The sequence below is a fragment of the Dendropsophus ebraccatus genome, chromosome 4 (genome assembly GCF_027789765.1).
Source record: "Dendropsophus ebraccatus isolate aDenEbr1 chromosome 4, aDenEbr1.pat, whole genome shotgun sequence".
Lineage (NCBI taxonomy): Eukaryota > Metazoa > Chordata > Amphibia > Anura > Hylidae > Dendropsophus > Dendropsophus ebraccatus.
The window spans coordinates 57,731,941-57,759,371 of NC_091457.1; the positions used below are offsets into that span (position 1 = coordinate 57,731,941).

Below are 27,431 nucleotides of genomic sequence, written 5' to 3' on the forward strand. Positions count from 1 at the left end.
AAGGCCCTGCTTGCCCTGTTGCCCACTAAATCAGACATGGACTCCCTAGCATCCAATTTGAAAAGGGCGTGGCGCAGAGATCTCATCACTGTCCGTGCCGATCTTCAGAACCTTCAGACCAGAGTGGAGGACTTGGAATCCTTTAAAACTTCGGTCCTGTCTACTATCCAAGATCTTCAGGCTACTTCCGCAGTCCATAGCACTACTCATCACCAGTTGGCGGAACACTTAGATGACTTGGAGAATAGAAACCGCCGCAACAGCATCCGGCTGCGGGGTTTGCTGGAAGCCACACATCCTCAAGACCTGATGCCAACTCTCACGGGCATTTTCAATACCCTACTTCACAAACCCGCTGGAAATAGATAGGGCTCATAGGGCTCTGCGGGCCCCCAACACTGATCCCTGGTTCCCCAGAGACGTAATCTGCAGGATACACCGCTTCGCTATCAAAGAAGAGATAATGAAGCAGGCTCGGCTTCAAAGGGTCATTGACTTCGATGGGGCACAGCTCCAACTGTTTCCTGATCTTTCTCTCAGAACCCTGCGTCAAAGAGCTACCCTAAAACCATTACTCTCCTTACTGCAGAATAGAAACATACCTTACAGATGGGGGTATCCGTTTGCCCTGATCGTCAGAGATGGAACCAGAACGACGACACTGCGCTCTCCTGCGGATCTCCCAGACTTTCTCCGGGCCCTTAACTTGCCGACCCCGGACCTGTCGGGATATACTGCCTTCCTCAAAGACCCCTATGCACAGCCAAGGTGACCGGGCAGTGCCTCCGCCCCTACAGCTGGCCCATCCAGAACCAGGGGGCCCTCGCCGCGACCGCAACGACAACCCAGACGTCCCAGGAGGGACGCCTCCCAATTGCCGGAACTGTGACCAGAGACCATGCAGTCCCGCTTCCTATGTCTGGTCCTGAGACCGAGCAGCCGCTGCGGCTGGGCCTGATATCCTTGTTAGTCTCGTTCACAGCCCCCTCCCTGTTTTTTCTCCATCATCCCCCCTTGCTATATTAATTCCCAGGCCCACAGAGCAGGAATACTGCCTCCTCTAGCTTCATTTTTCCTTTTTGTCCACCGGAAGTGCCATATATTAACCCCCTCAGTAGGTACCTGAGCGTATTTTATCGCGCCGTTGAATCAGCAATCTGTGCTGTATATCTTAGCACCCTAGCAACTTAACGTTTTGTTGCTTACCCTGTTTGTGTCTGTCTTTAGTGTTTGTTACAGTTACACTCCTCTGATAGTAGTTCAGTATCGTTGTTTGTCTGCCGGGGCGGGCTCTCCCTTCATACCCTCTCTGTCACCCTCCTTTCCCCCCTCTCTCCTGCCCCCCTGCTTTCCCCCTTTCTGTCTTCCCTGAGTGTTACTTATGGCTTCTGAGTTCAAAATATCCTCTTTTAATGTACAGGGGTTTAACACGCCCGAGAAGAGGGCACAGGTCCTCTATTCTTTTCATAAGCAAAAAACTCGTATACTGTGTCTTCAGGAAACACACTTTAAGGTGGGGCATGTCCCCGTATTGAGGAACAGGTACTTTCCAGTCGGCTACCACAGCGCCAACCCGGAGAGTCGATCCAAGGGGGTGTCCATCTTTATCCACAAATCCTTGCCTTGCACGGTAATGGACACCCTCTTGGATGACTCGGCGAGATACCTGTTCGTCAAATGTAACATAGAGGGCCAAGTGGTCACGATAGCTAATGTGTATGCTCCAAATACTAACCACGTCTCTTTTCTCCTAAGGGTGCTGGACGACCTATCCGCCTTTGCGGAGGGTATGCTCCTGTTAGTTGGCGACCTCAATCTCCTGCTCCAGCCTCTCCAGGACACCTCCACTGGGCACTCCTTCCTCTCCCACAGCAAGCTCAACCGCCTGCGTCGGCAGCTGCACTTGCACCAACTATGCGACGTCTGGCGTATCACTCATCCACAAGACCGGAATTTCACCTTCTACTCCAACCCACACCAGGTATATAGTAGACTTGACTACATACTCCTCTCACACCACAATCTCCAATATCTAGTCTCATCGGACATAGGACACATACTCCAGTCGGACCATGCACCGGTGCATTGCGTACTCTCCCTCCCCCAGCTCCGTAGACCGACCTTCACATGGCGGTTAAATGAATCCTTGCTTCAGGATAGTGTATGTGTGGCTGATCTGAAGACCTCCATCTCCAACTTTCGGGCGGACCACGCTTCAGATGACACCCCACCCCAAACTAAGTGGGAGGCCCTCAAATGCGTTCTTCGCGGAGTGCTGATCAAACATGGCGCTCGCCTAAAACGTGCTGCAGCAGCCAAACTGGGGCGCCTCCTCCAGAAACTTGGAGATCTGGAGACACTTCATAAACGCTCCCTGTTGGAAGCGACGTTCCGGGAACTTCTCCAGACCCGCCACGAGATAAAAGCTCTTTTAGATATATAAACGATACCAGCAGCTGTGTGGCAGATCGCTCTATGAATGGGGAAACAAACCTGGCCGGGCTCTAACAAAAATTCTGCGAGACCGCAGGTCCTCCACGTTCATAGCATCTATCAAAAACTCCTCCAACACCACCAGCCATCTCACCAGCGACATATTGGAAGCGTTCCGCTCCTACTACCAGTCCCTGTATAGCTTGCCCCCCCCTGGGACCGCATCCCAACCGCCTACCCGCACGCTACACCAATACCTCTCCGACACGGCCCTACCATCCCTCTCGGCTGATGATGCGGCCTCGCTGGAGGACCCCTTCACTGCGGAGGAGCTCCAGACTGCCATATCTTCCATGCCTAACGGTAAAAGCCCAGGCCCCGACGGCTATTCAGCACGTTTCTTTAAGTTGCTTCAACCTGAACTATCCCCTCTTCTCTTGGAGGCCTTTAACTCTATATCTCCCACCTCCTCCTTCCCTCCAGCTGCCTTGTTGGCCCACATTGTAGTACTGCCTAAGGAGGGCAGGGATCCTCTCCAATGCTCAAGCTATAGGCCCATATCTCTTATTAACTTAGATGCAAAGCTCTTTGCCAAGTTGATCGCGCAGAGATTGGCGGTCCTCCTGGGTTCACTAGTCCACCCGGACCAAGTGGGGTTTGTTTTGTCCGGGCGTTTTCGATCCTTGCCCAGGCCAGGAGGCGTCGCACCCCCCTCATGATGCTATCCTTAGATGCGGAGAAGGCCTTCGATCGGGTGGACTGGGGATTCCTGGAGGGGACGCTCGCCCAGATAGGAATGGGCCCCACCATGCTGGGGAGGATTCTTGCCCTCTATGGTAGTCCCCAAGCCCAACTCAAAATCAACGGAACATTATCCCAGCCCTTCCCGATCAAAAACGACACAAGACAGGGCTGCCCCCTGTCCCCTCTCTTATATGTTCTCTGTATGGAGCACCGCCTCATAGCACTGAGAAATAACCCCCACTTTACTGGCTTCCATACCCCCACACAGACGCAACATAAATGTTCCGCTTTTGCAGACGACTTGCTGCTGTTCATCTCCGACCCTGCCTCCTCTCTCCCGGCCGTCATGTCTGACCTGACAGACTTCTCCCTATTCAGTAATTATAAGATTAATTTCTCCAAAAGCGTGGCCCTTGGGGTCACCTTGCCCCATCCCCTGACCCGGTCCCTCCAGCGCCACTATCCCTTTAAATGGCAATCCACCTCCTTCAAATATCTGGGGGTCCAGATCCCGTCAGACCCTGGCCTCATTTACACCCTTAACTATCCTCCCCTCCTTCGGGCCGTCAAGGTAGAACTGGAGAGGTGGGACAAGAGTAACATCTCCTGGTTGGGGCGCATTAACTCCCTTAAAATGACGATTCTCCCCCGTCTTCTATATTATTTTCAAACGATACCCACATCCATTCCTAAACAATTCTTCCTCCAACTACACAAGATATTTCGCTCCTTTGTGTGGTCGGGGGGCTCCCCTAGAGTGGCGCGATCCATCCTGGCGAGACGCAAGCAGGCTGGGGGCCTGGCTCTGCCGGATTGCTTCCTCTACCACCTAGCGGCTACCTCCGCGAGAGTGCTCGACTGCATACATCATGCTTCTTCCAAGCAGTGGGTGCCGCTAGAGAGATCCCTCTTCAGGGTGGACCCCGCCACGATCCCCTGGCTTCCACAAGCCGCCCTGCGCCCTAGTCAAACTCGGCATTGGCCCCTGGTCTCCCAGTCCTTGGCGAGGACCTACTCTGGCCAGGCTCGTTCGGCGAGACTGGTGCGCCCGGGTGGCCCGTTGACCCCCTTACTAGGCAACCCTTTATTTGAACCGTGAACCCTGTGTTCCTGGGCCGAGACAGATTCCCTGCCCTGCGCATATGTCATGTCACCAACAATGGCAGATTACTCCCCTATACAGACCTGGTCCCTGACCTGGCCCACACGCCGCTACTTATGATACAGTACCGTCAACTCCAACATTTCATCTCCTCCAACCTGCAACGCCTTTGCCCAGCTCGCGCCCTGACCCCCTTCGAGGAGCTCTGTAACTCTAAGACCCCCCATTCCCATGCGGTCTCCTTAATCTACAACCTACTTTTGAACAACAGCTCTGAGGGTCTTCCCTCGTACACCAGAGGCTGGGAGAGGGAGATTGGACGTACCTTCGAGGCCGCTGACTGGAGCAAATCCTTCACACTTTGCCACAGGTTCTCCGTCTCCAGCTGGGCCCAGGAGACCAACTTTAAGATTTTAGCAAGGTGGTACCGTGTACCGGCTCTCTTGCAGAAGTTGTATCCAACGGTCCCTGATCTCTGCTGGAGATGTGGGAAGGCGAGGGGCACCATGGTGCATGTTTGGTGGAGGTGTAGACGGCTCCAACCATTCTGGCTGACAGTCATAACACTCATCCACTCACTCACAGGGGTCCAGCTCGACAATGATCCGGCCCCCCTCCTCTTGTCCATAATCCCGGGCAAGGTGAAGCCCCTGTACACAGGGCTTCTGAGATTTCTCCTACAGGCCGCCAGATCTGTGATTCCACGCCTATGGAAGACCGACAGGGTCCCTAGTGTCGCGGAGTGGTTTGGGGAGATCCTCTATCTCTGCCGTATGGAGGAATTGGTGTTAGACACGAAGGAAACTGCTGATCGTCACTATAAAGTGTGGCGTCGTTGGCTGGAGTTTGTCGATTCGCCTGAGTACCTTTTAGCCTTCTCGGATAACCCTTAACCCCCTCTCTTTCCCCCCTTCTCCCTTTCTCCTCCTACCCTAACCTCCCTCCTCTTTGGCCTCCTTCTTTGCACTTGCTGAAGAAAGCCCGCCCTGGCAACTTTCCCTTGTTAGTGCATGTCACGAGTTACGTTCTTGTGTTTCTAGGTCCTAGTTGGACCCTTTTTCCTTTTATTTTTGATGGGCCAGATATTACTTTAAGAGACTCATATTTTGATCCTTAACCATTGCTGTGAAGCGCCTCGAGTGTCACTGGTGTGATACCCGGCATCACTGGACTAGGTCTCGTGTGTTGATTTATTTATGCTGCCTTCTGTTTTCCTGGCAATTTCATTTATGGTTTGTGTTTTGCTTTACCTTATTTGTGTTCAAGTGCTTTGTTATCCCTGTACACTATTGTACTCTATTTTCTGATAATAAAAACCGCTTTGAATACAAAAAAAAAAAAAGATCGAAAGAGCTAGAAGGATACTAGGAAGTGAGGAAGTGGCAGCCAGGGAGCACAGACATGGTATGCCGACTTAAACACACCAACAACTGAGCACAGAGGAGGTAGTGGCTATGTACCCTGAGGTGAACAGGCTAGAATTCTCCAGAACATGTGAGCTGAGCTATAAATACAGGTGAACAAACGCACGCCTGCCACTAGAAGGCGCCCCATCCTCCAGGAGGCCAGCTCAGAGCAGGAGAGTGTACAGATGACCACAGGACAGAGTGACCCACAGCAGGTAGGGAGTAACTGTCACAACCATAAATTACATTTATGCTCCATTATATGGCAGCTAATTTAAACATCAAAAGAATCCTTTACCAAACGTGAATCCACAGACTGTAAGCCATTCTCCTCCTCTCCTTCTAAGAGCCATAGCGCTTTGATTTCATCACCTGCAGGGCTCTTCTTTTTACTAACCCCTTCAGGACCGTGCAAATTTTTGTTTTTGCGCTTTCATTTTTTCCTTCTCGCGTTTAAAAGGTCATAGCACTTCCTTTTTTTCACCTACAGACCCACACAAACCCTTTTTTTTGCAGCAATAACTGTACTTTGCAATGACAGACTTAATTTTTCCATAAAATATGCTGCGAAACCAGAAAAAAATATTTGCGCAGGGGGTTGTGTTTACACCATTTGTCCTATGGTAAAACTGACATGTTATCTACGTATGTTTCTCAACTCAGCACAATTACAACAATATGTAATTTGTGTAACTTTTATTTTATTTGATGGCTTTTAAAAAATTAAAACCTTTTTAAAACTCTAAAAGCTCCTTAAAATTGCTCTATGACCATGCTGGGCTGGTTGAGGTGTAATTTTTTGCGCCATGTTCTCTACTTTCTATCGGTACCTTGATTGCGTATATGCGACTTTTTGATAGCTTTTTATTACAATGTTGCTGGATTTGATGCTCCCAAAAATGCGCAATTTTGCACTTTGGATTTTTGCACTTACCGTGTGAGATTAGAAATTTGATAATTTAATAGTTCAGGCGATTACGCACGCAGAGTTACCAAATATGTTTATTTATTTATTTATTTTTATTTCTAAAATGAGAAAAGGGGGTTGATTTAAATTTATATTAGAGGAGGTTTTTTTTTTTTAATTAATGAAAAAACTTTATTATTATAAATTTTTTTTACACAGTAATTAGAAGTCCCCTGGGGGACTTCTATATACACAGCATTAATCTCCCATTGAGATCGGTGCTCCATTGGTCTGGTCTGCTGCAGACCAGATCAACAGAATACTGAGCCAGGTCATTCCAACGCTGAGGCCTGGCCGGGTAAGTTTAATGGATCCTCCCTCCGGGTAAGTTTAATGGATCCTCCCTCAGACCATGCCTGCTAATGTGACAAATAAATCAGTGATTCTGGTGCTTTTTTTTCTCTTTTCGTTTATGTTGTTCACCATACAGGTATAATATTGCTATACCGGTAGCAATGCCTATAGCAGCCGAGCTGACTGCACGGAGATAGGAAAGAGACCACAGGCAGTCAATTAAAACGATTGAGACTTCCGAAAACACATTGCAGGGGTCCCAATCGGACAGTGAAAGGGTTAATTATGGGCAGTCACATGGTTGTAGCGGCCCATCATCAACAGTGAAAAGCTGAGCTCATAGAGCCCCTGCAGTCTATGATGTAAATGTATGGCATGTGTCATCTAGGCAATGACTTTCATACTTTCATTGCATGCATACTTCCATTGTCGTTAAGGGGGCAATTAGAATCTTTCCTTATTCATGAATGAATTAGTGTTAGGCTGTGTTTCCACATCTGTGTTTCTTTGTTTACATACTTAGAACCTAAATTGTCAGAACTCTGCAATGTGATGAGTACTACTAGATAGGGCCATTTCTATGACCGGGCAGGCCGGGCGACCGCACGGGGCACCAACAGCTAGGGGGCGCTTGGTGGTGCCTGGCCCTTGCGCACTCACCGCATAATAGGACCGACCACCCCTGTCCCATGCCCCCCAGGACTGTTTTTTGTTTGTTTGTTTTTTTCCCTTAGGGGGTGGTTAACCATAATGCAGGAGACATTATTAGTGTATGGGGACAATGCAGGGGACATTATTAGTGTATGGGGACAATGCAGGAGACAATATTAGTGTATGGGGATAATGCAGGAGACATCATTAGTGTATGGGGACAATGCAGGAGACATTATTAGTGTATGGGGACAATGCAGGAGACATTGTTAGTGTATGGGGACAATGCAGGAGACATTGATAGTGTATGGGGACAATGCAGGAGACATTATTACTGTATGGGGACAATGCAGGAGACATCATTAGTGCATGGGGACAATGCAGGAGACATTATTAGTCTATGGGGACAATGCAGGGGACATTATTAGTGTATGGGGACAATGCAGGGGACATTATTAGTGTATGGGGACAATGAAGGGGACATTGATAGTGTATGGGGACAATGCAGGGGACATTATTAGTGTATGGGGACAATGAAGGGGACATTGATAGTGTATGGGGACAATGAAGGGGACATTATTACTGTATGGGGAAATACAGGGGGACATCATTAGTGTATGGGGACAATGCAGGGGACATTATTAGTGTATGGGGACAATGCAGGAGACAATATTAGTGTATGGGGACAATGCAGGAGACATTGTTAGTGTATGGGGACAATGCAGGAGACATTGTTAGTTTATGGGAACAATGCAGGAGACATTGTTAGTGTATGGGGACAATGCAGGAGACATTGATAGTGTATGGGGACAATGCAGGAGACATTGATAGTGTATGGGGACAATGCAGGAGACATTATTACTGTATGGGGATAATGCAGGAGACATCATTAGTGCATGGGGACAATGCAGGAGACATTATTAGTGTATGGGGACAATGCAGGAGACATTGATAGTGTATGGGGACAATGCAGGGGACATTATTAGTGTATGGGGACAATGCAGGGGACATTATTAGTGTATGGGGACAATGCAGGGGACATTATTAGTGTATGGGGACAATGCAGGAGACATTGATAGTGTATGGGGACAATGCAGGGGACATTATTAGTGTATGGGGACAATGCAGGGGACATTATTAGTGTATGGGGACAATGAAGGGGACATTATTACTGTATGGGGAAATACAGGGGGACATCATTAGTGTATGGGGACAATGCAGGGGACATTATTAGTGTATGGGGACAATGCAGGAGACATTGTTAGTGTATGGGGACAATGCAGGGGACATTATTAGTGTATGGGGACAATGCAGGAGACATTGTTAGTGTATGGGGACAATGCAGGGGACATTATTAGTGTATGGGGACAATGCAGGAGACATTATTAGTGTATGGGGACAATGAAGGGGACATTATTACTGTATGGGGAAATACAGGGGAACATTATTAGTGTATGGGGGCAATGCATAGGGACATTATTATTAGTATATAGGGACAATGCAGGGGGACAATATTAGTATATTGGGACAATGCAGGGGGATATTATTACTATATGGGGACAATGCAGGGGGACATTATTACTATATGGGGACAATGCAGGGGGACATTATTACTATATGAGGGCACAGCAGGGGACATTATAACCCTATGGAGGCACAACATGTTCTGAAGAAGTAAATTGTAGCAGTTGTCACGGTGGTCTGGGCCAGATGGAGAGAAAAAAGAAAGTGACACCTTAGATCAAAGAAGACGTCACCTGTGAATTCCTGAATAATATTTTTGTATTCAGTAAAATATTATTAGGTAGGGGTGCAACACTGATCTATGCCGTAATCAGGGGCAGATTAAGGGTACCATGGGCCCCGGGCAGTTCAGAAATTGTGGGCCCCCTGCTAGCCTTGCCCCAACTAAGGAAAAATGGCAGAGCAATGTCCTCTGCAGTGAATTATTATTCTCTGATAGGCCCCAGCCCCCCACGCATGCGGCGCACTGACTGTCAGGCAGCAGGGCCCCCGGCAGTGATACAGTACTACCGTTCTATCAATGCTGTCATCTGACTGGGCCCTCACTTCCCCAGTCAGATGACAGCATCAGCGTTCAGGCTCTCTCGCCCAGGACCGGCAAAGCAGAGTTCAAACCTCTCCCAAATAGTGCATAACATGGAGTCTCCACGTCACCTCCAGCTGCCCCTGTCACCTCCAGCTTCCCCCTGTCACCTCCAGCTGTTCCCCCTGTCACCTCCAGCTGCTCCCCCTGTCACCTCCAGCTGCCCCCTGTCACCTCCAGCTCCCCCCTGTGACCTCCAGACTCCCGTCACCTCCAGCTGCCCCTATCACCTTCAGCTGCTCCCCCTGTCACCTCCAGCTGCCCCCTGTCACCTCCAGCTCCCCCCTGTGACCTCCAGACTCCCGTCACCTCCAGCTGCCCCTATCACCTTCAGCTGCTCCCACTGTCACCCCCAGCTGCCCCCTGCCCCATTCACCCCAGCTGCTTCCCCTACGACCCCTTGCTGCCTCCCCTGCCCCTGTCACCCCAGCTGTTGTCCTTGTAACCCCCAGCTGCCCCCCCTGGCACCTCGAGCTGCCCCAGTCACCTCCAGCTGCTGCCCATGCCATGCCCTGCTACCCCCCTCTGACCCTATCACCCTGAGCTGCCCCAGTCACCTCCAGCTGCTCCCCCTTCCCCTGTCAACCCAAGCTGCCCCTCTGTGACCCCCAGCCGCCCCTGTCACCCCCCCTGGTGCTGCCCCCTTGTTACCCCCATTTGCCCCCCCTTCCCCTATTCACCCCCAGATACTCCCCCTTTCACCCCCAGCTGCCACCCCTGCTCCTGTCACCTCTAGCTGCCCCAGTCAACTCCAGCTGCTCCTCCTGCCCCAGTCACCCCCAGTTGCCCCCAATGCCCCTGCCAACCCTAGCTGCCCTCCTGCCCCAGTCACCCCCTGCTGCCCCCCTGAGTTGTGGCTGGAGAAGTCTTCATGATGGCCGCACCAGATGGAGAAGAAAGCAAAATGTGAGCGACGGCAATCAGATTCATCAGTAACTGCACTGTAATCACTTCTATAGTGTGGAGAGTCTGTGTACCATTGGGATCTAAATGGGTCAGTGTATGGTTTGTGCTAGTGTACTGACACAGCCCAGCGGTCACTACAGTACACTAGCGCAAACTGCCTCGGAGCTCCCGACATCATATAATTAATACTGATGATGCTGGGAGCTCCCAGGTCCAGTCTGCAGAACAATGTCCATGTACAGACAGAATTCTACAGATGTGTGAATGACCCCTTAGTCACTATGTGATGGTAATAGTAGTGGTCATTGTGAGGTGATAATATTTGTTTCTTATATACAGGTATTATTGGTAGTATTGTTCTTGGCTTTCTTGATTCGGTTACTAACAGTGTGACACTAGGGTAATAGTATGGTAGGCGTAGATGTCCACAGAACTCTGTATTCTGATTTCTCATACAGTATCCAGTGTATATTGCACCTAAGACCCAACTACAGCAGCTGCAGGCGCTACAACTCCCAGCATGTACTGACAGGCTGCAGCCCTCAGGATATGCTGGGATGTGTAGTACAGTAGTACAATCCTCTGATAACTGCCACTGTAGACAGATGTATTGCTGGATCTTCAGGGCTGATGGTTGTCACCCACAGATTGCAGCCACCAGGAGACACAGTGATTTATTGAAGGGTTGTCCTCTCAGAGACTACAGCTCCCAGCATACCCTGAGAGCTGTATAAATGGAGGCTGTTCTTAGAGTTTTAGTTTGACTAAAAAAGTTATTCACAAGGCATTTGTCACAGATACAATAGAATCCAGGAAAGGAGCGGGTCATCATGTCGTGTCTCACTGGTTCTGTATTGGTGGCCCCAAGGATCATTTGCTCTGGTGGGCCCCAGGTACCTCAGTCCGACACTGTTTCTATGAGAGGACAACCCTTTAATAAATCACTGTGCAGAGGCTCCTGGTGGCAGCAATCTGTGGGTGACAACCATCAGCCCTAAAGGTCCAGCAATACATCTGTCTACACTGTACTACAACTCCCAGAAAATCCTGAGGGCTGCAGACTGTTAGTAAATGCTGGGAGTTGTAGTGCCTGCAGCTGTTGTAGTTGGGTCCTAGGTGCATCATACACTGGATGTTTTATGGAAGATCACTATTTGTGATGAGCGAATAGTGAAATATTTGAATATTCAATATTCGTACAAATATCTCCAGAATATTCGAATATTCGATCAAATATTCGATCATATTAAAGTCAATGGGAACAAGTATTCGATTATAGAAAAACATCTATTCAACCACTTGGAGCTAAAAACCGGAAGCTGGGGGATTTGAACACTTATCGAATATTTTTCGATAATATTTCGATAGATCGAATATCTTACTATTCGATCGAATATCTATTCGATCGAACAGTATTCGCTCATCACTAATCACTATACCAAGTTCTGTGGGGGCTCAGTGAAGGGAAGTGACCCCAGAACAGCATTAATAGGAGACAGAACAAAAACATCTACCCCTACCATATTATCACCATGCTGTCACACTGTTACCATATTACAACCATACCGTCACACTGTTACCATATTGTCACCATACCGTCACACTGTTAGAAACCAAATCCAGTACACCAAGAATAATATTACCAATAGAAGTGATTACAATGCAGTTACTGATGACTCACAGATGAAGGCTTCTCTGATTGCTGTCGCTCACTTTTCGCTTTCTTCTCCATCTGGCCATCATGAAGACTTCTCCGACCACAACTGATCTGCAGGCGGGCAGCTGAGGGTTACTGGGGCAGGAGGGAAGCTGGGGATGGCAGGGGGAGCAGCTGAGATGACAGAGGCAGGGGGAGCAGCTGGTGTGGCAGGGGAAGGAAAACAGCTGGGAATGGCAGGAGAGCAGCTGGGGTGACATGGGCAGGGGGAGCAGCTGGGTGACAGGGGGGCAGCTGAGATGACAGGGGAAGCAGCTAAGGTGACAGGGGAAGCAACTGGGGATGGCAGTGGGGAGCAGCTTGGGTGACAGGGGCAGGGGGAGCAGCTGGGGTGGCAGAGGTAGGGGGAGAGGCTAGGGTGACAGAGGCAGGAGGAGCAGCTAGGGTGGCAGAGGCAGGGGAGAGCGGCTACGGTAACAGGGACGGGGGGAGCAGCTAGGGTGGCAGGAGCAGTTGGAGCAGCTAGATGGCAGGGGGGAGCAGCTAGGGTGGCAGAGGGGAGCAGCTGGGGGTGGCAGGGTGGAGCAGCTGGGGGTGGCAGAGGGGAGCAGCTGGGGGTGGCAGGGGCAGGGGGAGCAGCTAGGGTGAAAGGGGGAGCAGCTGGGGTGGCAGGGGCAGGGGAAAGCAGCTGTGGTGGCAGGGGCAAGCAGCTGTGGTGGCAGAGGGGAGCAGCTGGGGTGGCAGGGGGAGCAGCTGGTGGTGGCAGAGGGGAGAAACTAGGGGTGGCAGGGGCAGGGGGGAGCAACTGGGGGTGGCAGGGAGGAGAAGCTGGGGGTGGCAGGGGGGAGAAGCTGGGGGTGGCAGGGAGGAGCAGCTGTGGGTGGCAGGGGGGAGAAGCTTGGGGTGGCAGGGGCAGGAGGGAGCAGCTAAGGGTGGCAGGTAGGATCAGCTGGGGGTGGCAGGGGCAGGGGCAAGCAGCTGGGGGTGGCAGGGGCAGGGGCGAGCAGCTGGGGGTGGCAGGGGGGAGAAGATGGAGGTGGCAGGGGCAGGGGGAGCAACTGGGGGTGGCAGGGGGAGAAGCTGGGGGTGGCAGGGACAGGGGGAGCAGGTGGGGGTGGCAGGGAGGAGCAGCTGGAGTGGCAGGGGAGAGAAGCTGGGGGTGGCAGGGGCAGGAGGGAGCAGCTAAGGGTGACAGGGAGGAGCAGCTGGGGGTGGCAGGGGTAGGGGGAAAAAGCTGTGGTGGCAGGGGGGAGCAGATGGGGGTGGCAGGGAGGAGCAGCTGGGGTTCCAGGGGAAGGGGGGAAAAGTGGGGGTGGCAGGGGCAGGGGGGAGCAACTGGGGTAGCATGGGCAGGGAGGAGCAGCCAGGGTGAAAGGGGCAGGGGGTGGCAGCAGCATCACTGGTGGCTTGGGCCAGCTGGTGCCCCCCCAGTGCAGCCCCATGGTGCCCGAGCTTCTCTCCTCTCCTGCTTGGCAGTGGACAAGTGACGTCATTGTGCCGTCGAGCAGGAGAGGAGAGAAGTGCGGTTGCCCAGATTGCCCTCATAATCTGCCTATGGCCGTAATACACACACTGCTTCTTCCTAGTAACCTGAATCTTGATAAAATCTCCCCTGCTTTCCCCAGCGCTGAACAGAGTGAGGTCGGGAGGGGGGCGCTTTTATCAAGATTTGCCCCGTTGCCAAAATGCCCTAGAGATTGCCCTGTTACTAGGCTTGTCCCATTTTCTACAAAACAATCAGCGATTCATGTAACACAGAGTAATTACCATTTTTGTGGTCCTTTCCCCTGCTTACACGTGTCCATGAATTTACAGTCACACTGTCCAATTTGTTGCAATTTCACCATTTATAATAAGCAGTAGTGCAATGAAAGAGCAATGAACACTAAAGACTAAAGGCCCCCATACACTTTGTACTAAAGTTGGCCAATGCTGACTTGTATTAAGTGTATGAAAGCCTTTAGGTAGACATTGGGAAAGTTATTCAAGGTTAACACCATTTTTTAAAATAAATTGTTTATTCATTAATTTTTCAAAGAACAGTAAAAATGTAACAAATTGTTATGAGATCGAGTGTCAGAAAGTTAAAGTACAAGATGACTTTAATATTGTTCACAGTAAATATACAACAACATACCAATAGAGACGAGAATTGTACAGCAAACATTCCCAGTTAAACTCAGAACCACCACACAATTCACATCACAGCTGCGAAGAAAATAAATACACTGGTTCCATTCTGTCAGCAAGTACATACCTCTCCAGCATTGTGGGGAAGCCATGGGATTCTAAGGACAAAAGCTTAAGGTTTTGGTGCAAGTCTTGATAAAACTTTTTGCTTTTGCCTGAGAAGCCCAGTTTCAGTAAGCAGTTGACAGCAAGTCAGCGCTACATACAACAGTGTTGTCTTGCTATGCTATAGTTTGGGCAGGGATTCGATTCCCGGGGTCAGTTCTGGGAATCTACTGACAGCAATCTGCAATGTGAATAGCAGCAGGAATAAATACTACCATGTGCCACCTGGTGGTAAAGAGGAGAAATTACACATATAAAATTTAAAGGCAGCTAATCAGCCCAATTGTGTATATTAATTTCCTAGCAGCACCGAATAGATGTTATAATGAAACCCCCTACCATGTCTGGGATTCCTTTTTCAGTAACCTTATATCTGGGCAAAGCGTCTTTTAAAGTGGCGCATGAGACAGGGAGAGAGGCAGAAACTAGTCATCCGGGTGGTGTCTGGCCCATAACTAGTCACAGCTCTCTGACAATGCAGGGTTGATTGACAGGCAAAGAGACCTGTTAGAGGCCAAAGATTCATTAACACCTGGTAGAAAACTGAGGCATTAGCCATCCTGAAGGGTATGTATACCCCCAGAGGAGAGATGAAGGCGGTCTTCTGTCAGTCTTTATGTACCTTTTCATATAACCCATCATAATCACCATGCTTGTGGTCCTTTTCCCTGTTTACATGTTCATGAATCTATAGTCAGTGCTCCTACTAAATTTCCGTTAATCGTGCGATCAGGCGAATTATCGCTCCGTGTAAAAGTACCATTATGGTACTTTTACACGGAGCGATAATTCGCCCAATCGCACGATTAACTATTTTGAATGAACGATGTTTTTTTTATAACGATCAGCGTTTAGACGGAACTATACATCGTACGGAAAATTCGCTATGCGATCGTTTTGCGATCGTTTAAGCCTATCTCACACATAGGTGAAATCGTTGAAAGACTGTTTACACTGAACGATTTGCGAATTTTTAGCGATCAACGATGATTTGAGAACATGTTGAGGCTGCCTTCCATCCATGGTGCCAGGTTCCGCTGTGGGATTTCATCTATCGGTATCCTTTACCCCAGGGACGTATTTATCCTTTTGTATTGACCTCCTGATGAACTCCTAGAGACTTTTACTGCTTAGGAGGGAAACGCGTAGAGGTATTTAGAGGTATTTAAATGGGGTCTGGACAGGATCGCATCAGATTATAACATTATGTTGCGATTCCAGTCTTTATGAGACCCCGTAGGATTTTTTCAATGGCCTTGTGTCTTGGGACAGGGACAGGCTAGGGAGAGCCTGGACTATATCTAGGGCTGATTAGGGCATTTTCCCAGCTATCAAGGTCCTTTTAATTTTTGAGGTACAGTAATCATTGTGACTCACTGTGGGATTTTTTGTTTCCCAGACCATCACTGAGCTTGGGGTCGACTGATCTTGAATAACACCATAACCGTAAGTGTTACTGTCCTCTGTCCCCACTCTGCAATATAGATGAACTGTGGCTATTGATTTTGTTGTGGCAGAGTTTTCTGATTTATTCTTTGTTGTAAGTCCGTATATTTTAATAGTAGTATTAAACGTTATGTTTTAGACTGACACATACCACATGTTTTTGTAGTTTATTTCTTGAGAACATGTTGAAAGATCAAAATGAACGATTTATCGCTCGTCGTTTGATCGTCACTGCGTTTACACGTACGATTATCGTTCGAATTCGATCGTTATCGTGCAAATTCGAACGATAAATCGTTCCGTGTAAAAGGACCATAAGTCTTTTATCATCCATTCCAAGGATGTTGGTAGATAAAATTCCAGGCTCCCTGTGTTTCTCCTAATGTCCTAAAAATTGTGGAAAAACCAGCACATTACTAAGATGTGTGAATAAACCCTAGGTGCCTAGCAGTATCTATTGACAAATAACAAATCTATATGACCTGCTATAGAGGGAGCAAAGTCCATGTTTGTAAGGTGTTTTACCTTTAGAATTAAAATGTTAGTCAAGCCACCCTGTATTTAAAGAAGTATATGTAATTCTTGTGTGTAACTAGAGGAAAGTCTTTATCATAACTATTTCTGGGAGGGGTTGTACTCTGTGTTGCAGGAAGTAACAGGAGGCCCTGATCAGGAGTTAGCTCTGAAGCACCAGGCGAGGAGTAATCATGGATCTGAGCACAGCTCTTCTCCTGGGGATCATCCTTCTAGTGTGTTTACTGTGGAAGATGCGTCGCCCTAAGAATTTCCCCCCTGGACCTGTATGCCTGCCTGTCTTTGGCAACATGCTGCAGATAGATTTCTCCAATCCCTTGAAGGCACTTAAGAAAGTAAGTAGAGAATACAGGGTCGCAGGACTATAGACAGGAATTTTTATTTTAGTGAAGTTGAAAGTAGAGTATCTTTTAATGTTACTTTTTTGCATTTGTATATTTTACCAAAATCTTAATATAGAAAGTATATGATTTTGTCCGACCTTTACTTGGTCAAAGAATTACAACTGTAACATCGATGCTGAAATGTTAGCTAAGCTTATTACACCGTCTAAGGGCCCTATTACACGGAGCGATAATCGTCCGAATCGGCCCTACCCGGACGATTACCGCTCCGTGTAATAAACACAACAATCATCCAATGACAATGATCATGATATAGTTTGGACCTATAATTGTCGGCCGTAGATCGCGCATCGCTATGTGTAATAGCGATGTGCTGCTGGCGGCTGACAATTTCCAAACTCTATACATTACCTATCCATGCTGCAGTGCTTCTTTTGCGCTCTGCTTCTCCCCGGGTCCCGCGCGCTCCAGCTTCAGAGCGGCCTGTAAGCTGAAATAGGTCGCTCTGGAGCTGCAAATCGCGGCACCTGCTCCCACGCATGCCAAATTTACTATATAATTTACACTGGCAAATAGGTGTAAATCCCAGCTTAAATCTATCCCAGCTATGAGATATTGCTGTTATCTTCCCCCGTTACACTATATAGGCTCCATACAATATAATAATATAATGGAGCCCATCTATTGTAACTGCATAGGGAGCCAGGGAGTGAAGTGCACAGCCAAGCACTTCTCCTGGCTCAATCTTTTGATTGATAGGCATCTGAACAGTCAGACCCGACAGTTTCTCACTAGCAATCTTTTTGTGATGATCCTAAAGAGACACTTTATGCCAAGTTCAGGGACTGAGGCTGATGGACATGTAGCCACAGTGTATACAGTATGTGGGGATAGCTCTAGCACAACATATAAATCTAAGAAGGTGATCTCTGCCAATGAAGTCAAGCACATGCAGAAGGATTAAATTGCATGGAAAACTGAAGTCCTATTGCCTCTTTTATATGCCTAGTACACAAAACATTTCTATTTCTTTGCCAGTTTTCCAACGAATATGGTCCTGTGTACAGCATCTATCTGGGATTTATACCAGCTGTAGTTATCCGGGGATTTAAAGACCTTAAAGAGGTTCTTGTGACTAAGGGTGTTGAGTTTGCAGACAGACCTCAGAACAGGATTTCAGAAGTTATCTCTGGTAAAAAAGGTAAATGCTATATAGTCTTGCCTATACTTATATATCTGGCCAGTTTCGACTAGAATAATGAAATTGGTTTAGGAGCTGTTACATCCCATGAAGTGAATACATATTACTAGGCTACGCTATCACTTCATGATCCTTAATAAAAAGGGGATGCATAGCTAATTCAGCACTGCAGCCTCTATCTGTACACCTTGGTGCCAAGAGTGCTGTGTGCAGGAATAAACTGTGGAGAGACTACAGTACTGAATTATATCTGCGGCCATTTGGGTTTAAGAATGGTTGGGGCCCCAGCGGTAGGATCCCCACTGATCATAAAGTGATGGCATGGAAATAGTCCTTTTATAGGAGAAGTCCGGGGGGAGGCAAAAAAATTATTTTGAGCTGGGGGTGGGGTAACATAAAGAAGAGCTCATATTCACCTGCTTCGGCACCCGCGCAGTGCCATGTCCTGCTCCTGGACCCCAGCTAGCTGTCTTCTTAGCTCCCCCCCTGGCTATGTCATGACCCAGCTGACGGATGTCCCGCTCAGCCTGTCAGTGACAGTGTGGTCTCCACTCGTGCCTGATTTGTGCTACATCTGCTTCCAAGCAGGTGTAGACTTGCTGCTGCCTGCACCAGGTGCCGGGCCAGCCAGGTTTACTATGAGGTGTGTTCCTTAGTAAACCAGTCTGGGAAACTGGGGGCTTTATTTAAGACTGGTGTACATGTACGTCAGTCTTAAAGGGAACCTGTCACCCCCCGTGCCGGGGTGACAGGCTCCCGACCCCCCGTTAGAGACCCCTATACTTACCTAATCCCGCCGGGTCCCGCTTCTGGATTCGGTCGGGTCCCGGAGATCTCAGCCGCTGCAGCCCGGCGCGCGCGCTGACAGATGAGTCCAACGCTCATAGAGAATGACGGAGCGCTGGACTCTCCTGTCATTCTCTATGGGTGTTGGACTCATCTCTCAGCGCGCGCGCCGGGCTGCAGCGGCTGAGATCTCCGGGACCCGACCGAATCCAGAAGCCGGACCCGGCGGGATGAGGTAAGTATAGGGGTCTCTAACGGGGGGTCGGGAGCCTGTCACCCCGGCACGGGGGGTGACAGGTTCCCTTTAATAAACGTCCCTCAATGTGCCCATGCGCTGGGAGAAGTTTTTTTTCTTCTTAAGAACAACGTATGAGACATTTAAAGGAATCCTCTCCTGTATGTTGATTGCTGGAATAAATCCAGTTTATTCTTTTTTTCAGGGCTGGTTGTTGCCCCCTATGGACAGGGATGGAAGGAGCATAGGCGCTTCACCCTGTCTACATTACGGAATTTTGGCCTGGGAAAAAAGTCTATGGAAGAGAGAATTTGTGAAGAGAGTCTGTACCTCATTGAGGAATTAAAGAGGAATAAAGGTGATAAATGTCCGATAGAATTCATCAATGATCAATCAAATGTATGTAAAATGACACATAATTCAGAAATAAATATATTGTGGCCTTCATCTTTAGCTAACTTTCGCAGTTAAGGTTATACAGGTAATGTTTAGGGTTTACCCTATTGGAAAATACATAGGGGGAGATTTATCAAACATGGTGTAAAGTACAACTGGCTCAGTTGCCCCTAGCAACCAATCAGATTCCACCATTCATTTTCCAAAGAGTCTGTGAGGAATGAAAAGTGGAATCTGATTGGTTGCTAGGGGCAACTGAAACAGTTTCACTTTACACCAAGTTTCATAAATCTTGCCCATAGTGTATGGCAAGCAATAATAAAAACAGTAGATTCGAATGATCGAAGTCCAGGACATATAGGCACATAAAATAATTTTCTAGGTGAAATATCTTTGTAATGTGTGTAGTGTGTATAGCATGCCACAATTTATTTTACTTGCTAATAAGGTTCTATACTGGTTCTGTAGAGTTCTATACTGGTGTTTTTCAGACTCTCTGTATGATCCACACCATTTACTTGAAAATGCTGTGTCCAATATAATTTGTTTCATTGTGTTTGGGAGACGCTATGATTATGATGACTCAACATTTCGAAATATTCTCAATCTTGTGCGTGAAAACATGAGAATGGCAACTGAAATCTGGGCACAGGTATGAAAATCTATGAAATCTTATGTATCTGAACTTACAGACTAGTAAAGAATGTAAATACATAGAATGAAAATGTAAAGGGAAAATATCAGCTGGTTAGAACAATCTAACTGCTGTTATGATCCCATAGGGAAGGATGAACACCTCAGTTTTATACATTTGTTAATTAGGCAGTTTGGCGCACTGGGGGCGGGACTACAGGACTTGGTGCACACATCTACCCGTCCCTCTTCAGGAATATTCAGACTGCTCACTGCAGTTATATTTTCAATGTAATAATGCGCTTCATAGAAGTCAAAGGGAAATTGGCTGGCAGTGCACACACTGTATAGAATAACGTCCACAACTGAGTACAATCATCCAAATAATGAACATGCTCATTATTTACCATTATTTATCATGTGCAAAATATTGGTGGGTTTAATCTGCTCACACGTTGTTTTATTTATTTTTTTAAGAAAATTTTGGTCGTACTGTATATAGCTTTTATTTTACTGTATGTTAACCTAGCCATAAAGCGTAACTGTCATGTTTTTTTTTATTGCAGAAATCAGTAGTATAAGTGATTTTAAGAAACTCTGTAATAGGTTTCACCAGCCAAAAAAGCCTCCTTCTGTACTCAAGAAGCAATCTCCCAGCCTCCCCCCCTGACTTCTTATCTGTGCATTATCAGGCAAACACGTCTTCATTACAGAGAAGCCAGTGAAGACGGGCTCTGCTCTCTCCATTGTAAGCCTATGAAGGGGGGAGGGGCTGAGGGAAATGAGGGAGCAGGAAGAGGTGACATGAAGGTCAGCTGTTTGTAGACTCTCTGGGCACCTAAAACGCAGAATTCAGGTGTCAGAAAGGTCAGTGCTTATCTATGAACTTACTGAGAGAAGGTTGCAGGGTGTTGTGCTCTGCAGAAATCCTCCGTGCTCAGTCACTCCTACCAGCCCCTCCCCTCTCCATAGCCACATAATGGAGACAGAAATCCTGCTTCATCTGATGTGAGGGGGGAGGCTGGGAGATTGCTTTTTCAGTACAGAAGGAAACTCTTTTGGTTTATAAAACCTATTACAGAGTTTCTTAAAATCGCTTGTACTGTTGATATTTAATGTTTTCAGAAAAATGACCCTGAAATGACAGTTACGCTTTAACATTATCAACACATTCTTTCCATTTTTTAACAACAAATTATAGCAAATTGATGCACTAACAATAACTAGTCAAAGAGCTTGTGATGCAGAATTAAAATTATGTGAACTTGCTTTTCTTGTTTGTTTCCTGGTTGAAATATTGCATGACAAGCAGATAGCAGAGTAAGCTGTAAGAAGCGACATGTGCTCGGTACAGATTCACTTGGTAGAGTTAGGCCTCATTCACACGTGCGTAGTGCAACCTGCGACCTCGGAATGCACTACCAATGTACAATAGTAGGTAGGACCTGTGCTTTGTTTTGTGGCACAGATCACGGACCCGTACACGTGTATGGATTTGTGAACTTGGCCATTAAAATGTAGTGGCCCTATGTTCTGTCCACAGTTGCAGGTCTGCAATTGCAGACAGAACCCCGGATGTGTGAATAGGACCTGAGAGAATTTTTTTTCCACTGAATGTGTAACATTTCAAGAAACAATTCATACTAAGAAACCTTTAAATATTTCATACTATCAACACAGGGACTGGTTGTCCCTGAAAAAGGGTGGTCTGTGATATGCTGGAAAGGTGGACTTTCTAGCCTTGTTTTAAAATCTGAAGTACCTTGATATTTATATGTTAAAGTCAAAGAAAAGAAATAAGCTGAAGCCAACACCATTAAGCAAAAAAGGATATATTACAGGAGGTGTCACACCTGCCGGCAGTCGTAATTGACAGTTGCCCTTCAGTACTAGGATAGTACTATCACTATCCACTAGAATGAAATAAAACTTTGATCCCTGGTGTTTAATTCCCTTAAACAGCCATTATTGTTTCAAGAAACTTTCTTGCATTTGAATCTTGATCACTAGGTATCTTATTTTTCTGCAATCTGCTATCAACTGCCTGTTGTTAAAGTGATAATGTCCCTATTGGCAGAGATGAAGTTCAATGCACCGATACGCGACAGCGGCTTAGAAACTAGTTTAAAAAAAAAACGCTTTTTATAGTTGGTGCACAGTGTCATCGAGTGGGGCTTCTAGGCCGCTTAGTCGCCCTCTCCCTGCCCCCTCCAGTGCTTGTTTTACTAGGATTGGCCTTCCCCGGGGGAGGGGGTGTGTGGATTACAGCCCCAGACCAAGGCAGGGAGCGGGAGACTCAATGGCCTAGAAGTCCACCAAGACATTTTTCACCTGAAATCTGCACATCTGTCAAATCTTCCCAAATTAAAGTCTGATACGCATGCTTAAACATAAGGCAGCAAAATGACATGGAATTCAGAAGAAAACATTGTTATCAAGTTATGTTAGTCTTGCCGGGACATAGCTGGTAAAGGGGGGGGAAAAATGTGTGTGTTTGGTCTCGAGGGGACAAACAAACTACTATACCATAGCCAGCTGGCTTGGGCACTGAACTGATTATGTGCCCAGCTGAAGGTACTTTTAGCTATGGATTTTGTTTTTTCAAGACCCTGTTGTTATAACACCCTCAAAATAATTGTCAAATCTTAATTTCTTGTCCCAGCTTTACAATGCATTTGGATTCATCAAGCATCTCCCCCTACCACATCAAAAGATTTTCAGAAACGTAAAGACTATCTTTGGGTTTCTCAGGAATGTTTTGGAAGAGCACAGGGAAACCAGGGTACCCAACCATCCAAGAGACTATATCGACTGTTATTTAGATGAAATGGACAAGGTAAAGTCATGTACTATAACAAAAATATTTGAACACAAAATTCTGCCAGTAACAGTTCCATCAAGCTGTGTTCACCACAAACCATATTAGGTTTTGGTTTTAGAATAAATAATTGGCTAAATTATGTTCCCCTTTAATTTATGTTCCATTTAGATGCATGAAGATAACAGCAAGTCAACCTTTGATGATGAAAATCTGTTTACATGTGTGGGAGATCTTTTTGTGGCTGGCACAGAGACAACATCTGCTAGCCTGGAATGGTGTCTTCTTTATATGATGTTGTATCCAGATATTCAAGGTAATAGTTTGAAATTATATTTAAAGGAGAAGTCCAGCAAAATTTTCATTAAAGTATTGTATTGCTTCCCCCCCCCCCCAAAAAAAGAAAAAGTTATACAAATCAACAATATACATTTATGGGAAATGCTTATAAAGTGCCTTTTTCCCTGCACTTACTACTACATCAAGGCTTCACTTCCTGGATAAAATGGTGATGTCACGTCCCGACTCCCAGAGCTGTGCGGGCTGTGGCTGCTGGAGAGGATGATGGCAGGAGGATGCTCAGTGTCCCTCCAGTGCCCTGTGTCCCTCAGTGTCCCCCTGCCATCATCCTCTCCAGCAGCCACAGCCCGCACAGCTCTGGGAGTCGGGTCGTGACATCACCATGTTATCCAGGAAGTGAAGTCTTGATGCAGTAGTAAATGCAGGGAAAAAAGCCCTTTATAAGCATTTCCCGTAATAAGTGAAAATTGGTAATTTGTATAATTTATGGGGGACAATACAATACTTTAATAAAAATTTTCGGCGGACCTCTTTAATTGTGTGCTCTTCATTTCTCTGATTATAATCATTTTATTCTAGAAAAGTGCAGAGAAGAAATAGACAAGATTCGAGGAACAAGAGATCATGTTAACTACGAGGACAGAGCACATATGCCGTACACACAGGCTGTTTTACAAGAAGTACAACGGTTTGCTTCAGTGGTACCACTGGGAGTGGCTCACTCAACTATAAAAGATGTACAGTTAAATGGCTATACTATTCCAAAAGTAAGTAATTTTTTTAGTTATTTGTAATAAATATGTGAACATATTGGTTTGAGTAACTGTATGGAGTATAGTAAAGGGATTTCAGCATGATGTGTATCATGCTGCTTAATCCCACCTGTACACTTGCTACACAGTGGCCTCTGAAGGGTGTTCCGCTGCTCCAAATTAGGCGAAAATCTGACAACAGGCACTTTAGATGATGCACTCACCATTTATAAACCCCTTGGTGACACATCCCGTACATGTAAGATGCAAATGCTTGGACACGTGGCGTTCATGCAGGGCCGTATTTACCACTAGGCACCTGTAGTCCGGGTGCCTAGGGCAGCTCCTTGCAGGGGGGCAGCACCAGGGAGCAGGGGCAAAAAAAAATCTTTTTTGTTTTTATTTTTTTTATTCTCCAACCCCCCATTCAGACTTGCCAGTAAATCTGGTATCTGGTGATGAGGGGGTGGGAGGTATTGTGGTATTGTTCAGGTCTGGTGTGGCGGTGTTAAATGTGACGCCTGGAGCTATTAGCTAGGTAGAAAATCATGATGCTAATTGGTGAGTGAAGATGGGGCTTAGATAGGGCAGTAGCAGCTGTTAATACGGCCCTGCTTTCATGTACGGCATGCTTTTACTATAATACGATGAAGCTGAGCTTGCTGATGTCCACAGTATATTAGACTTTATATACCTGTTTTGTTTTTTCTACCCAGGGAGTAACAATTATCACAGATCTGTCCTCGTTACATTATGATGAGAGTCAATGGAAGTATCCATATGAATTTAATCCTGAGAACTTTTTGAACAAGGATGGAAATCTCACAAAAGTAGACTCCTTTCTACCATTCTCTGCAGGTACCATGAGAAAAAAAAATTGTTGCTTCATGTGCAATTTTCAAAACTGACCTTTAAAGGGGTGCTCCAAAGGAAAAAAAAATGTTTTCAAACCAACTGGTGTCATAAAGTTATACAGATTTGCAATTTACTTTTATTTAAGAAAATAGTACTAAAATGTAGTACTTATCAGCTGCTGTATTCCCTGCAGGAAGTGGTGTATCCTTTCTAGTTTGACACAGTGCTCTCTGCTACAACCTCTGTCCATGACAGGAACTCTCCAGAGCAGCAGCAATTTCCCAAAGAAAACCTGTCCTGCTCTGGACAGTTCCTGACACAAACAGAGGTGGCAGCAGAGAGCACTGTGTCAGACTGGAAAGAATATACCACTTCCTGCACTGCAAATAACCTTACTGATAAGTACTCAAAGGCTTGATTAAAAAAAATAACAATAATAAAACATTTACCCATCTGTATACCTTTCTAAACCAGTTGAATAAAAAAATTCTCTAGAGTACCCCTTTAAAGTTTATGTAAAAGGATATTCCCATCTTAGTTTGTTATATCTCTTGTAAATCATCTGTATGTCACCATCATAACTATTTAACAGTGTAATGTACAATAAAGTAAGAAGTCATTGTAAGGGTTGGGTGCAATTATTCTTTGCTCGTACATTATTTGCGCTTTGCTATCTACTAATCAACTTTTTCTTCACCAGGGCCGCGGGTTTGTCTTGGGGAGAATCTTGCCCGCATGGAAATTTTTCTGTTCTTCACTAATATGCTGACACACTTTGAATTCCACGTGCCAAACCCAAAGTCACCTCCAGGCACCACACCAGTTTTCGGGGTCTCTCACTCCCCTAAACGGTTTAAGATGAGGCTTGTACAACGTGTATAGATCAGATCATTTAAAATAAAAATAATTTGTTTGCTTAGTTGAATATATGTGTATATGCGTCTATGTTTTTGCTTAGTTGGTCGTCTATATGTTATCTCCCTACCAAATTAGCTGAGGCTAATGAAAGATGAAAATTTTAAAAGCTTCTAGATTGTAAGCCCTAGCACCCTGTCATTTCTCTTAATTTTATTTGACATTATGTATTTTACCAATGCTTTGGAATCAAGAGTGCTTTACAATAGATAAATAAATAAATACATAAACAATAATAATAATAAGATGATTTTTTTTTATAATGTAGAAATATCTTCCTTCCTGTAGGAAAATATCTCCTCTGGCAGTCACCACTGACCTCTCTGAGCACTGATTACAGTTGTCACCCAGCTCTGTGCCTGTAATCCTCTGTTATCTGCTTTCTGCTGTCGGCTAACTCCCTCCTCCCTCCTCCCCTCTCCCTAGAACAGACTGGGTACGTCTGATGCAACAAGTCACAATTTCCTGATTTTTTGCAGTGGATGGAAAAGAGGAGGGAGGGGGGGTACCTGGAAAAAGGCTTTTTAAATGCAGATAATGGAATATTTGGCTAATAAACCCAATTACAAAGTTTCTTAAAATCGCCTGGACTATTGATTTCTGCAAAAAAAAAAAAAAAAAAAATACGACAGTGACTCTTTAAGGCCGCCACAGATTTTAGGGCCTTTAATGTTGGTGGCGCATAAACCATAATCGTATTTATTATGTATTCTGTACAGAGCACAGCTGAAGGTGAATGGGTTAACTGCTTTGTGCCATATGCTTATTGATTGTCCTATCATCCTTGTAGGTTCTTTTCCTTCTCTTTTTCCACCTATCCTACTTCTTCGCTGTCCTCTTTCCACAGCCCATCAATCAACACACAGCTTGGTTTGCCCCTATAAAAGAGAGGTTACAGGTTAGTTAGTCCGTTAGTGCCCCAGCTGACGTTCCCTACTGTATCGCACTGCTCTTCTGGGAAGTCTTGAAGTTTGCTTTGCCCAGTTGTAAATTCCTGGGACCTTGTACTACCCAATCTTGGCGCTCCGTGAACTAGTTAGGGCACAAGGCGGTCAGATATTGTATCTAAACGTGAGTATGAGTCTTCTGTCTATCTACTTCTTCTACTACTCTACACTATCCCAACAGAGTACATTTCTACCTGGAGAATGCCCCCAAGACGCTTCCCTACTCTACTCTCTTCTCTACAACTATCTTCAACTACCTCTTGCCTGCACCTGCACTCCAAGTTGCTATTATATTGTATTGCACTGAAGTTTTCTACAAGTAAATGCAGTTACCCTTTTTAAGATATTGGACTCTGGCTCATTGACTCATTGGACTTTTGTTGCACCTACACCTTCCTACACTTGGGTTATCCTCAACTTCAAGCGCAGTCCGGGGATGGGTTCCAACACCACTCCTGGCCACCGTGACAAGTGCCCAAGTGATCCAACACCCACCTAGCTGCTATAACACTGTACAGCTACCCTGGTATACAGCACTTCAAGGGATAATGGGAAAAAATGTATTCAAGCCCCTAAGAAATGGCCAACAGTAAAGCTCCCAGCCCATATGGGTGAAAAATTTCTTACTACCATTTATGTATTTACAGAACTGACTCTGCATCTGTAACAATCCTTTTATTTCTATAGTCCCTAAAAAGAGTAGGAAT

At 46.4% G+C, this 27,431-nt stretch overlaps 1 protein-coding gene across 1 annotated transcript; it reads left to right on the forward strand.

Moving 5' to 3' along the window:
• Positions 1 to 1,886: 1,886 nt before the first annotated feature.
• On the forward strand, positions 1,887 to 25,835 carry LOC138789666 (cytochrome P450 2J6-like). The gene is made up of 10 exons (XM_069968423.1): positions 1,887 to 1,981; positions 16,658 to 16,877; positions 17,925 to 18,087; positions 19,314 to 19,466; positions 19,996 to 20,156; positions 22,800 to 22,973; positions 23,127 to 23,271; positions 23,835 to 24,022; positions 24,724 to 24,865; positions 25,563 to 25,835. Exons 2-10 carry the CDS (start codon positions 16,716 to 16,718, stop codon positions 25,742 to 25,744), a joined length of 1,470 nt encoding a protein of 489 aa, XP_069824524.1. The 5' UTR covers positions 1,887 to 1,981; positions 16,658 to 16,715; the 3' UTR covers positions 25,745 to 25,835.
• The last annotated feature ends 1,596 nt before the right edge of the window (positions 25,836 to 27,431 follow it).